This window comes from Poecilia formosa, unplaced genomic scaffold, assembly GCF_000485575.1.
Source record: "Poecilia formosa unplaced genomic scaffold, Poecilia_formosa-5.1.2 Scaffold408, whole genome shotgun sequence".
Lineage (NCBI taxonomy): Eukaryota > Metazoa > Chordata > Actinopteri > Cyprinodontiformes > Poeciliidae > Poecilia > Poecilia formosa.
Window position 1 is genome coordinate 332,623 of NW_006800347.1, and position 11,082 is coordinate 343,704.

The window sequence follows — 11,082 nt, forward strand, 5'->3', positions numbered from 1 at the left end:
TTGGTCTTAAGACCGGTCTTAAGACCAAGACCGACTTCGAGTACCACAACACTGTGCAGGAGAGAAACATGAATCAAACATAAACCGGAGGTTCGCTTTTATTTTGAAAAGCCTGCCTGGGGTCCAATCAGAAACTGAAATTTTAAGTTAATTTCCGTTGCAATCAAACTCTGTCAGAGAGTTTGATAGTATGTGTGAGAGTTTGACTGTGAATGTGAGAGAGTTTGATAGCGAGTGTGAGAGAGTTTGATAGCGAATGTGAGAGAGTTTGATAGTACGTGTAAGAGAGTTTGATAGCGAGTGTAAGAGAGTTTGTAAGTTTTGGCCCATGGGGCCTCTCATATGAATGATTTAGTTGAAAGGGGCTGGACTAACCAGCGGGAGAACCGCCGGTTCTCCCGCTGGTTAGTCCAGCTAAAAAGATCATCTCAAATGCACCCCCGTTTATTAAAAATGATCTCCTTGTTAAGGAGTTGTCATGGTGAAAAAATTTTATTAACAGTGAAACAGTTCAGCAAAATTTACTCATAAGTGGGCACCTTTTGTGACATACATAAAATCTCTGCCTTCATAATGCATAGATTGATGTGACTGACTCATCATGTCATGTGACTAAAATTTACAGAATAAATGGGTAGAATGTTGTTGCCTTTTAGCTTCTCAATGCTGTCCGACCCTCCCTCCCCTGTTTTTTTTTTTGTTTTTTTTGTTAATGTATTCTTTTTTATGTATTTATACTTATTTTGTCTCGTTTTTGTTATGTCAGTACGGTGATTTATGTTCGCTACGGGGAAAGGGAAAAAATTAAAAATCGGAGAAGTCATGTAAGTTTTGCAAAATGTATGTAATATCAATGAATGTATGATCTCCTGATAAACAAATAAAAATAAAAAAACCTGTCATGGTAATGCATTCTACCGGACGATAAATTGTCCCAGAAGTTATTAAGATAAATGATAATATTGAGACCATTTTCTAGTAACGTAACGGAAATGGGATAATGATGCAAGAACACTTAAACTGGAACCAGAAGACATTTTAAATATTCAGAATAAATAAACAAAACAGCAGAAATAATAAAATTAATTATTAGTCTCTGTAAACAAAATTATTCTTCAAAAAAATGGTGATTTCAGACCAAAGAACCAGACTGAAAATCTTTATCATCCAGGTTTTGGTAGGAAGAGAAAAAAGAGAAATCGATAAATCAAGCAAATGGAAATTATTGAGCTTGTTTTAATTTATCGTGTGATTAATTGGTTTATTTAAGTTAAGCAGAACAAATACGTTTGCTTTGTGAATTTCAGGGAACGTTCCTGTATTTCTCTCGCTGCTATGTGATGTGATGCTTGGTTTACTTTCTTCCCCTGAACGTTCGGGAACTTTCCCGCTCCACTTCCTGTCTGTGTACCTGCTTGGTTTGGTCCTGGAAGCTCTGGGCGACGGCTTGTCTCTGGGCGTTGTTGCGGTTGGTCAGGATCCTCACCAGCGCCGCCGCGTCTGAACAAAGTCCACAAACATCAGCCTCCCGGTTCGGAGCGGGTCAGGGGAACCTCACTCCAACCCGCCCCGTACCTTTCCTCTCCAGCGCCGCCTGGATGTCCGCCGCGTCTCGGTCCGGGTGGAAGTTGGGGAAGGGTCGGATGGTGCCGAGCGTCCCCCACCACATGTCCTGAGGAGACACACAGCTTAACATCGTCCTACGTCGGATCAGAGACGGGTTCTGGTGTTACTCACTGAGGAGAAGTTTTCATCCATGGCTCAGCTTGAACAGAACCAGAAGCAGAACCTTTAATTCTCTGAAGCCTCAGCTCCTGTCCTGAGTGTGTCCTCCCACCTGAAACTGGACGTCTTTCTGCCGTCCGGGATCCGAGACACACCTGCTGCAGGAACTCCTGACCAATCACAGCTCAGCTTTCTGTGAGCGTCAGCAGCTCATTGGTTCATGTGAGGACTCCCGGCTGGAAAACGATCCGCTCCGGGATGAACAGGAATCCTGACGGGCCGGTTCTGAGCAGGAAGTGATGCTGCCGTTAGCTGCAGATGTCCCTGGATAACGAAGACCTGATTTGGAGCCGTCCGCCTGCATGCTGCTCATGTCTCAGCAGGTCAAACATTCACAGCCTCCATGTTTCCCCATTCAGATCTAAAACCTGCAGCAGAGGAACACGATCCGGTGTTTTGACTGCAAACAGCCGAGCCGCTGCAGCTTTCTGTTTTCAAACAGCTTGCAGCTGAGCTTAGAGGAAACTCTACATTGTAGACCACTTTCTACAATTTGTTTCATCAGGCTCCTTCTGCAGAGCGTATGTAAAGTTCCCAGGACTTACAGGCTTATTTCCTATGTTACCTTCCGGATCTTGGTTATTTTTAAAACCTTGCAGGTTCCTGAAAAGTGCAGATTGCTTTTCTGAATCTGCACATCCAGGTTACTTTCTTTGAACCAACAGGAAACTTCCAGCAGGTGAATGTGACCCAAAGCAGATTTTTTGGCCATATGCGAGCTAGGGCTGTGTAATAATATCGATTTTGCAATATATATCGATATTTTCTTTCCTAGAAAAAAAATCGATATTCATCCCCAAGTATTGTAGCATCCAACTGTCACCTTGCTCACTCACTGCTTGCTTCGCCGGGAGAGTGATTGGGTCATCAGGCTTAGAGTGATTCCTTCAGATGTTAAGTCTCAAGGTTAAAAAGGTATCAAACTATTCAGAGCAGGTACTTGGTGCACTTTATTTACTTTACAAATGCATGTAAGCTACAGTTTGTACTGTTTCAATTAAAAGAAACATGTTTTCTCACCACTTCTTTGATTCATTTTGTCCAGCTGTTGACTTTAAGTCTGTGTCCATGTCCCACCAGAGTCAGGCATTGTGTAGTTGGTGCTTTTAATCGGTTTTCAGTTAAATTAATTCAATCCAACTCTATAACAGTCACAAAATGTCACCAAAATCACTCTGTCCCTCTAAAATCTTTCAGAAAATCGCAAAAGTATATTGAATTGTATCGTTTGCTGAATATCGCAATATATATCGTATCGTGAGCAGAATATCATGTATCGTATCATGAGATTAGTGCATCACTACAGCCCTAATGTGAGCCATATTCCAATTTTTCACAGCAGTCTGGACAGCCCAATTCTTTCCTACGGAGGTATTTTTGGTGCAAAAGTATTTGTACATTGTAACTCCGAAGTTGAAGTCCTATAGGAATTTTGTAATTGTAGATTTTTTTTCAGTCTTTCACAAATGCAAAGCCACAGTTTCATCTCTTCAGTTCGTAAGTGCAAGTACATAAATTGTATTCTTTGAGTCACACTGTAAAAAATCTTACACTTCCAGTTTTGCACCAAATGATCCAAAGCAAATGGTGCAAAACAAATCTGCATGCCTGTGTGGGAAAAATAATGTGAATATTTCTTTATCACTCACAGAAATAAAGTAAAATAGTTAGTTTGGATGTAAATATTTAACTTGCTAGCTAAATACTTAGCTTGCAGCTAAATAATCAGTTTGAAATGTTTGCTAGTTAAATATTTAGTTTATATGTTGAATATTTATCTCAACTATATTTTTAGCTTGTTATCCATTTAGTTTAGCTAAATATTTTTGTTTGTGAATGAATAACAGTGAAACAATGAAGCTCCTTTTACATCTTTTAACAGGCTAAATAACTTAACTTTAACTTTACAAACGTCTCCCCAGAGTTTAAAGGCTGGTGTTGACAGGTTCAAATGTGCAGGAGGATTTTTATTAGTTACTATTGTTAATCCATTATTTTTACTAGAAATTCTTTTGAGTCTCATGTCCTCTTAAAGTGACAAGTTTGCCATTTATTTTGCGACTCAAACAAAAAATGGGGGCTCGTCCGGGATATTTTAACCTAAATGCAGAGTACGTTTACCCATAACCCGTCATGCTATTTCAAATAAAATTTTCCAGGAAGCCAGTCAGACAGAGGATCTCTCCTTCAGAACCAGCTGACAAAACAACAGTCGCTTTATTGTTTATTGAACATTTTAAAACCCTTCCCTGGTGAACAACATCTTCCAACTGAATGCATTTCATTTCAAATATTAACAGAGCAGAAGCAGGTTAATGTAGCAGTAGGAGGCTAATAAAATGGGAAGAACCCGGCTGCAGCGTCGTCCACACACATGTACATATAAACATACCGAGAGCAAACATTCCTGTTCTGCTGGTCAATGTGTAGCGATCCAGGCAGAACATTTACAGGAGCTCAGAGGAACCAGAAGGTCGGGAGTATCTTTGGTAACAGAACCTCCTGCTGCCTGTAAACCGTTTCAGATTCGGTCCGCCGGTCTCCGTGCATTCAGGAGAACATGCAGCTCCAGAAAGGCGCAGCAGGTTTCCGGCTACAGCAGCTGGATCTCCCACTGCTGACTCGGCCTCTCGTCGTTTTCCGGCATCACCACCACATGCTCCTTATCGTACGTTCTGCCGCCTGCAGAGAACAGACAGCAGAGCTGAAGACGAGGAGGGACGGACGCTCCGAGGTGGAAACATGAAGACAAACCTGCTGGAGGTTTAACGCCTGGCAGCGAGAAAACTTTTCATCACATCAGATGAATAACGTCTGATCACTTCCAGCCAGACCTGCAGCAACTTTTCAGGCTGCAGTACAAGTTTCCTGTTTTACTTTTGATTCACTAAAGGTCCCTGATCCTCAGACATTCAAACCTGAAAACTACTGATGCAGGATGGCAAAAATACTGAGGATTTATAATAATTATAATATTATTCTGGAAACTGATCAGTTTATTCACTGGATTTAACAAGTTTCATCCTTAACTCACAAACACTCGTACTGCACACGAGTGGAAAGGGGCAGGGAGAGGAAAACAATCTGCCACTTTCTCAATAATTGCTACATTTTTATGGCCTTATATAGTAAATTAACTTACAATACAAGTTGCAAACCTTATCATTTTCGTCATTAATGATTAATTTAATTCAAGTTTTGGCCCATGAGTAGTTTATGTTGGATTGTATTGAAGACTGATGTAAAATAAAACTATTCCAAACTTAAACTGAAACATCAAAAGAGACAGACTTCTGTTTGAAAGTGCAATAAATAAACTCAAAATAAAATTAATTATTGGTCAAACCGATCAATACATTTCTCTGTGACATTGGATCTGTAGATCCAGAGGAGGTAGACAACCCAAAGTTTTCACTCAAGTAAGAGTAGCCATACTTCAGCGTGTTTTTACTCGCGTAAAAGGCAGCCGTCCAAGAAATTACTCCGAGTAAAAAAGTATTTGGTAAAAAGTCTACTTGAGTGACTGATCAAATGATCAATCATTTAATATTTAAAAACCATCAGATGGACCAAAATATATAGTTAAGTAGAAATTTTGGTATTTAGGGACCAAAATGACAATAATTCACTTAAGTAAAAAATAACTAAATCAGGCAAAATAAAAATTTTCCAAATCAGTTTCTTTCAATAAAAACTGATGAAACTTGAACAGAAACTGCAGGTGTGAGTCTGTCTGGTGGATTTTTGGTTAAAACATGTTTGTTTTTCATCCAGTGGGAAGAAAATCCAGAAATTTTACTCAAGTAAGAGCAGAAATACTTCATAATAAAATTATTCAAGTAAAAGTAAAGTACAGCGTAGTAAAAATACTCCGAAAAGTAACTTATTCAAAACCGGTAGAGAAGTAAATGTAATTGAGTAAATGTAACTAGCTACTACCCGCTCTGCGTAGCTCCGACTCTGCCTGCCTCACCTTTAACGTCCAGCACCATTCCAGGGAACGTCAGGCTGCCAATCGGACCCTGCATCTTCGCCGACCAGTTCTGGATCGGCTGCCGGCTCTCGTTCCACAGAACCACCTTGGCTGCCGGTTCCACGCTGCCCATCACTTGCAGACACATGGAGGGAGAGAGCTGCAGCAGAGGCACAGAGTTCAGACTTCAGGAATGTCTTAAATCAGGTAACAGATATAATCTGAGATGTTTGTGAGCCTGCAGGACGCTCACCTTGTTTTTAATCCGTCCCTCCTGGTAGAACCAGATGTCGCTCAGCGGCTCCACCTCCGCTGCCGCCACCACCCGACCCGACTTCAGCTCCTCCACCCCGCCCTGCACCGACAGGAAGTGACCGCTCTCCTTGTTCTTCACCCGGAAAAAGTGACACTTCTGCAGGAGGAACACGTGCAGGTATGACACGCGTATGGCAAGCCCATTTAACATAAAATCTGTTTTGTCTGACTATCTGTAATTACATTCCAGATATTTAAAAATGACAAGTACATTTTGACCATCCTTCATAGTAATTTAAAATATCTGACTGACATTATTTGATTTCAAGACATCTGCAATTTAATTTCCACCAACTGAATTTTATAGACATGGTGTCTAAAAAGACATTCAGGATATCTAGAGTTGGAATCAGGAATGATCACAACAAAAAGCAAGAAATCTTAAATGTACTTTATGACTAATCATAATTTAATTATTATATATGTTTCAGTTCGTCATTTATTGTAGGTGTCTTGACTTAAAGCCCCAGTACGACTTACTGGTAAATCTGATGTCATTTATACCAGTCAGATTGTATTTAGATTTAATTCACTAATATGTCTAATGATAAACCAGTATCATGTAAGTGTGGTGAAGCTCATTTTATGTTAAAACAGTTTGCCATAAGACACGCGTGAGGGTCATTTTTGGGTTTAATGATGGTTTATTAGTGAAAAGCAGAGACGTTTCTCCAGTTAGATCAAAGCGGTTTTTAGAAATGAAGAGCGAAGCAAAGTGAGCTGAGGTGGGCTGACCTGTCTGACGGGGTACATGGACCCGACCCGGTCCAGGGAGCTGAACTTGGGCCAGTTGGTGATTTCTATCGGCTCCAGGAGGAACTGGCGCCCCCTGTAGTTGCTATGCTCACATAAAACCCAACTGCACAACAAAAGGAGACCCGGTTAGATCTGCATGACACACACGCACTGCGACACACACACTGCGCCGCACTGACCAGCCGCTGTTGACCCGGACCGACAGGATGTGGTCGTTGAAGCCATCCTGGACCAGACTGGTGACCTCCGACTCGGTGGTGATCTCCCGGCCCTCCAGACCTTCGAGTCCGAACAGAGACACGGACGGCACCGACAGCGTCTGCACACACAGGAGGATGTTAGTGGGACGACTGGTAGAGCGCAGGGCTCTAACCGGGAGACGCTCCTCACCATCGGCACCAGCTTGATGGAGAGCACTGGGCAGCTGGAGGGGCAGCCCATACTGGTCAGATTGGGATAGTCCTCCTCAGATAGGACATGCATGTTCCCAGAAAACTGCTTATTCTCACAGAGGACCCAGCTGGAAGACAGAGAGACACCTTAATGCTGTCCATCACCATCCTCGCTGTCAGTCAATGGGAACTTTAAAGGCCAGTTTTATGTGTTTTCCAGGCTCCTGGTGCCATTTTATAGCACAATCAACTATGTTAAATTCAGTTGTTATAAAATTGCTGTATACTGAATATGACCTGAAAGAAAGAAAATGTACATTGTAACTAAACATCTTGAAATTGGGCATCTGTTTCTTTAAAAGCTCCTGCTCTTTCTGAAGCTCCGCCTCCAGGAAGTCTCCTCTTTTAACCCTTCAACGTTTCTTTTACCAGCGATACTCTGAGCAGCAGCTCCTATAACGAGCTCAGCAGGTGTTTGCTAAATGCTGCTGGCTAGTCTGAAGGAGCTGAGTGAATTTGTTTTTGATGAGGTAACAATTGAAAGATCATGATACTGGCCCTTTAAGAGGGAAACACTGAGTCTACAGCTATTCACTCTTTAGATTATTTAGCCTATTAAAATGTAATTGTAGCTTTTCCAGTTCATTCTCTGGGATGAACCAGCAGCCTGAACTCGATGCTCCGGTTAACTGTTGTCTTTCTCACCTTCCCCTCACCACTCGACACGACCTGGTGAGGAATTTCTCTGACAGCGCCCCCTGGCTGTGGTGAAAGACGAGGCATTCGCCCTGAAAGTCTGGTTCAGAGTACAGGATGATCTGGAGGAGAGGAGAATCGATTAGATCCTGGAGAGTCCGAAATGAGTGAAGAACCAGAAAGTTGCTGCAAAAAGGAGCAGATTTGCCCAAACACTAAAATATGGAGGAAATGAGGATTTTAAGGATTGTTTCTGTTGAAAATGTGTCGTTTAGTTCATTAATATTTCCATAGAGAACAGTTCCATCCTTTCATATTTGAACTGATAAAGTTGGTCACATAGAGCAGTTTAACTCTACAGCGTGTTCCCAGGAAACAGCTTTTATTTTGGTAGTCCACTTCCAGTTATCTGTGAATTTAAATTTTAGCTGAATATTTAGCTCTAAGCTAATTAGAGATGTAATTTAGGACTACATATTTAACTTGAAAATTAAATATGTAGTTTGAACCCAGATAATTAACTTAATAACTAAATATTTAGTTTACAATCTCCAACTAAATATTTATATTAGAAGCTAAATTATTTTGTAAATTTAAGTTTTAGCTTTTATTAGCTTGCTAACTAAATATTTAGCTCCATGATTCTGCTGGAGATAAATATTTAGTTTGGTAACTAAATATTTAGATCGGAGCTAAATATTTAGTTTATTTACTTCCCAATATGCGTTTTAACAACAAACCATTCCTGAAATGGAGATAAAACGGCCAGAAACACGCGACTCATCCTGGTTCTGATCCGAAGATGGACGTTGTCCACCACTCACCTCCTCTCTGGGGCCGGAGGATTCAGCTGGAGCCTGAAACACAACGACATAAGAGTGAAACCAGCGGCGCTGAGAGCGACCCGGTTCGCTGGACTGGTTCTCACCGGTAAGATGGGCTGGACCGAGCAGACCCGGGTGTCCTGGGAGCCCCAGTCAGCACAGTTGTTGTAGAAGCCTTTCTCTAGGATGTACTGGTTCCCTGAGAAGTCCACATGGGAGTAGGCGATCCACCTGGGGGTCAGAGAGTCAGGCCAGTCAGGTGACGGCCGAGTTCGGCGCCTACAGCTGCAGAAGAAGAACCTACGCTCCGCTGAGGACGTGGATCGAGCGGGTGGAGGTTTTATAGTCGAAGAGCTCCACGTCAGGGATGGCCTCCGTCACCTCGAAGGTCTTCTCCTCCGTCACGCCCTGCTCCTCCTCAGGCTGCTCGAACATCACCATCACCGGGTCCGTCAGGTCCTGGAAACAAGAAGTGGATTCTGAGCAGTTCCTCCTACACAGACGTTAAGATGGCCGACCGTATGGAAACAAGGGATGCAAGCAATCATGACTAGTTGTTTTCTATACTATAAACCATTATTCAACAACTAATCAGTTCCAATCAAATAATAATGTCTGCTTATACTCTTTTTCTCAGTGTTGCAATTTGGCATCCATCCAGCAGGAGGAGCTGCTGGCCATCCTAAAGCCGAACCAGTTAATGCAGAAACAAAGATGGCAGCCACACCAGAACGGGAAAGAGAAGCGGTCCCAGCGGAGTCTGGTGTGGAATGGAAAATGTTTTTTATCAGATTCTGTTTTGAAATGTAAACACTGAACAACATCCTGAAGTTTCACTGCAATGTTGCTCATCCAGCGGCGCAGCGTCAACAACTCCATCAGAAACTGCTCATCTGCTATGAAGGCAGACAGAAAAGAGGAGGGAATAACTGAAAAAAATTCAACCTGACGGAAAAAATGTAACATCAATGAGCAAGGCTGATTTTTAGGGCTGTTGTAAGTTAATGCACTTCATGGAGAAAAGTTTTAATTCTAGATCGACCACGGGCAGTACAATTATTTGATCCTTTTATATTTTTACCCAGCAACTCAAGAGGTTCCTGTGGTGTTGCATTTTAAATACGTCTAAGTTCAATCGTGAAAAAATAAATCACAATTTTCTGTTTATTCAGTCACTATTTAATACAGTTCACACAAAATTATGTTAAAATTAAAGGAAATGGTCACTTATCAATTAGTCATTAGTCGACCGGTAAGATTGATCAACTTTAGATGAACTCATCAGTCGATAACTTGGACCTACCGCCCGGATGATCCTGACGGAGCGCAGCTCGGAGTCGCAGCCCCCCCACACCCTCCAGTCGTGGTACTCGCCCTCCTCCAGCAGGTACTGGTGACCACGGAAACCTTCCTTCTCGTATCCCACCCAGCTGGAGCGGCAGAGGCAGACGGAGCTGGTCAGACTGGTCTAGGGTCAGATCTTACCACTTTCCATCAGCGCTTCACTCACATTCCTCCCAGGACCTTCAGGGAGCCCAGGCTGGCCATGAAGAGGTTCTGCTGGCGGTCCGTCCGGCTCATGAAGTCCCTCATGTTGGAGGAGATGGTCCTGGACTTCCCGGAGAAGTATGGCTTCTCGTAGATCACCATCTGAGGACAGAGAGGGACAGTCGGGATGCCGGCTGGCTGGAAGCTGCAGAATCTAACCAGACGCTGCTGCAGGTTCTCACCTTGGGTTCGCTCATGTTCTCCACCCGAGGTTCTCCCTGTCACAGAACCGAGCTCAGGTTATCATCGTCAGCAGCACAAGGCCGGGCTTCAGCAGGAGTACTCACCACTTTGAGGGGATGCACTGAGCCCACGTAGGGCTGCTCCACCCCCCAGGCCGCAGGGTTAGAGTAGCCCCCCACCTCCAGGATGCGAGGAACGCCCTGGAAGAAGGGCTGCGCGAAGACCAGCCAGCTGAGGAGCGGAACAACATCTGGGTTAGAACCCGTCACAAGACAGAAACCCACCTGTCCTCTCAGGGCGGCTCACTCACAGCCCGGCGTTCACGATGATGGAGTTGGCTTTGATGGGAAACCCGAAGATCCTGGCGTCCTCCGCCGTGTCCCGGAAAACCACCTTCTTCCCCTCCGCGTTCTCCTCTGGGAAGAGACCGATCTCTGGAACGCTGTAGTCCTGAGGAGACACATGGAGAAGATCTGACAGAGGTCACCAAACGCCCCACAGAGGTCACCCAACGTCCCACAGAGGTCACCCAACGTCCCACAGAGGTCACCAAACGCCCCACAGAGGTCACCCAACGTCCCACAGAGGTCACCCAACGTCCCACAGAGGT

The 11,082-nt window shown here is 43.5% G+C and overlaps 2 protein-coding genes across 4 annotated transcripts in view; both read right to left on the reverse strand.

The window, feature by feature from the left end:
• The window catches only part of anxa14 (annexin A14), a 12,888-nt gene extending 10,627 nt beyond the window's left edge, over positions 1-2,261 (reverse strand). The window contains exons 1-3 of the mRNA XM_007576497.2: positions 1,738-2,261; positions 1,576-1,672; positions 1,412-1,500 (exon numbers count right to left, since the gene is read on the reverse strand). Of these exons, the coding sequence (XP_007576559.1) occupies positions 1,412-1,500; positions 1,576-1,672; positions 1,738-1,758 (207 nt within the window). The 5' untranslated portion in view covers positions 1,759-2,261. The remainder of the gene's footprint in view (positions 1-1,411; positions 1,501-1,575; positions 1,673-1,737) is intronic.
• A 1,710-nt stretch (positions 2,262-3,971) lies between these two features.
• Positions 3,972-11,082, reverse strand: part of crybg2 (crystallin beta-gamma domain containing 2) — a 29,749-nt gene continuing 22,638 nt past the window's right edge. For all 3 annotated transcript variants that reach the window (XM_016663207.1, XM_007576505.2, XM_016663208.1), the window contains 15 exons: positions 10,783-10,922; positions 10,577-10,703; positions 10,472-10,507; positions 10,252-10,391; positions 10,045-10,171; positions 9,046-9,200; positions 8,846-8,972; positions 8,742-8,774; positions 7,927-8,039; positions 7,220-7,349; positions 7,009-7,148; positions 6,809-6,932; positions 6,012-6,170; positions 5,759-5,918; positions 3,972-4,467 (listed from right to left, as the gene is read on the reverse strand). In XM_016663207.1, the coding sequence (XP_016518693.1) occupies positions 4,379-4,467; positions 5,759-5,918; positions 6,012-6,170; positions 6,809-6,932; positions 7,009-7,148; positions 7,220-7,349; positions 7,927-8,039; positions 8,742-8,774; positions 8,846-8,972; positions 9,046-9,200; positions 10,045-10,171; positions 10,252-10,391; positions 10,472-10,507; positions 10,577-10,703; positions 10,783-10,922 (1,800 nt within the window). In that variant the 3' untranslated portion in view covers positions 3,972-4,378. The remainder of the gene's footprint in view (positions 4,468-5,758; positions 5,919-6,011; positions 6,171-6,808; positions 6,933-7,008; positions 7,149-7,219; positions 7,350-7,926; positions 8,040-8,741; positions 8,775-8,845; positions 8,973-9,045; positions 9,201-10,044; positions 10,172-10,251; positions 10,392-10,471; positions 10,508-10,576; positions 10,704-10,782; positions 10,923-11,082) is intronic.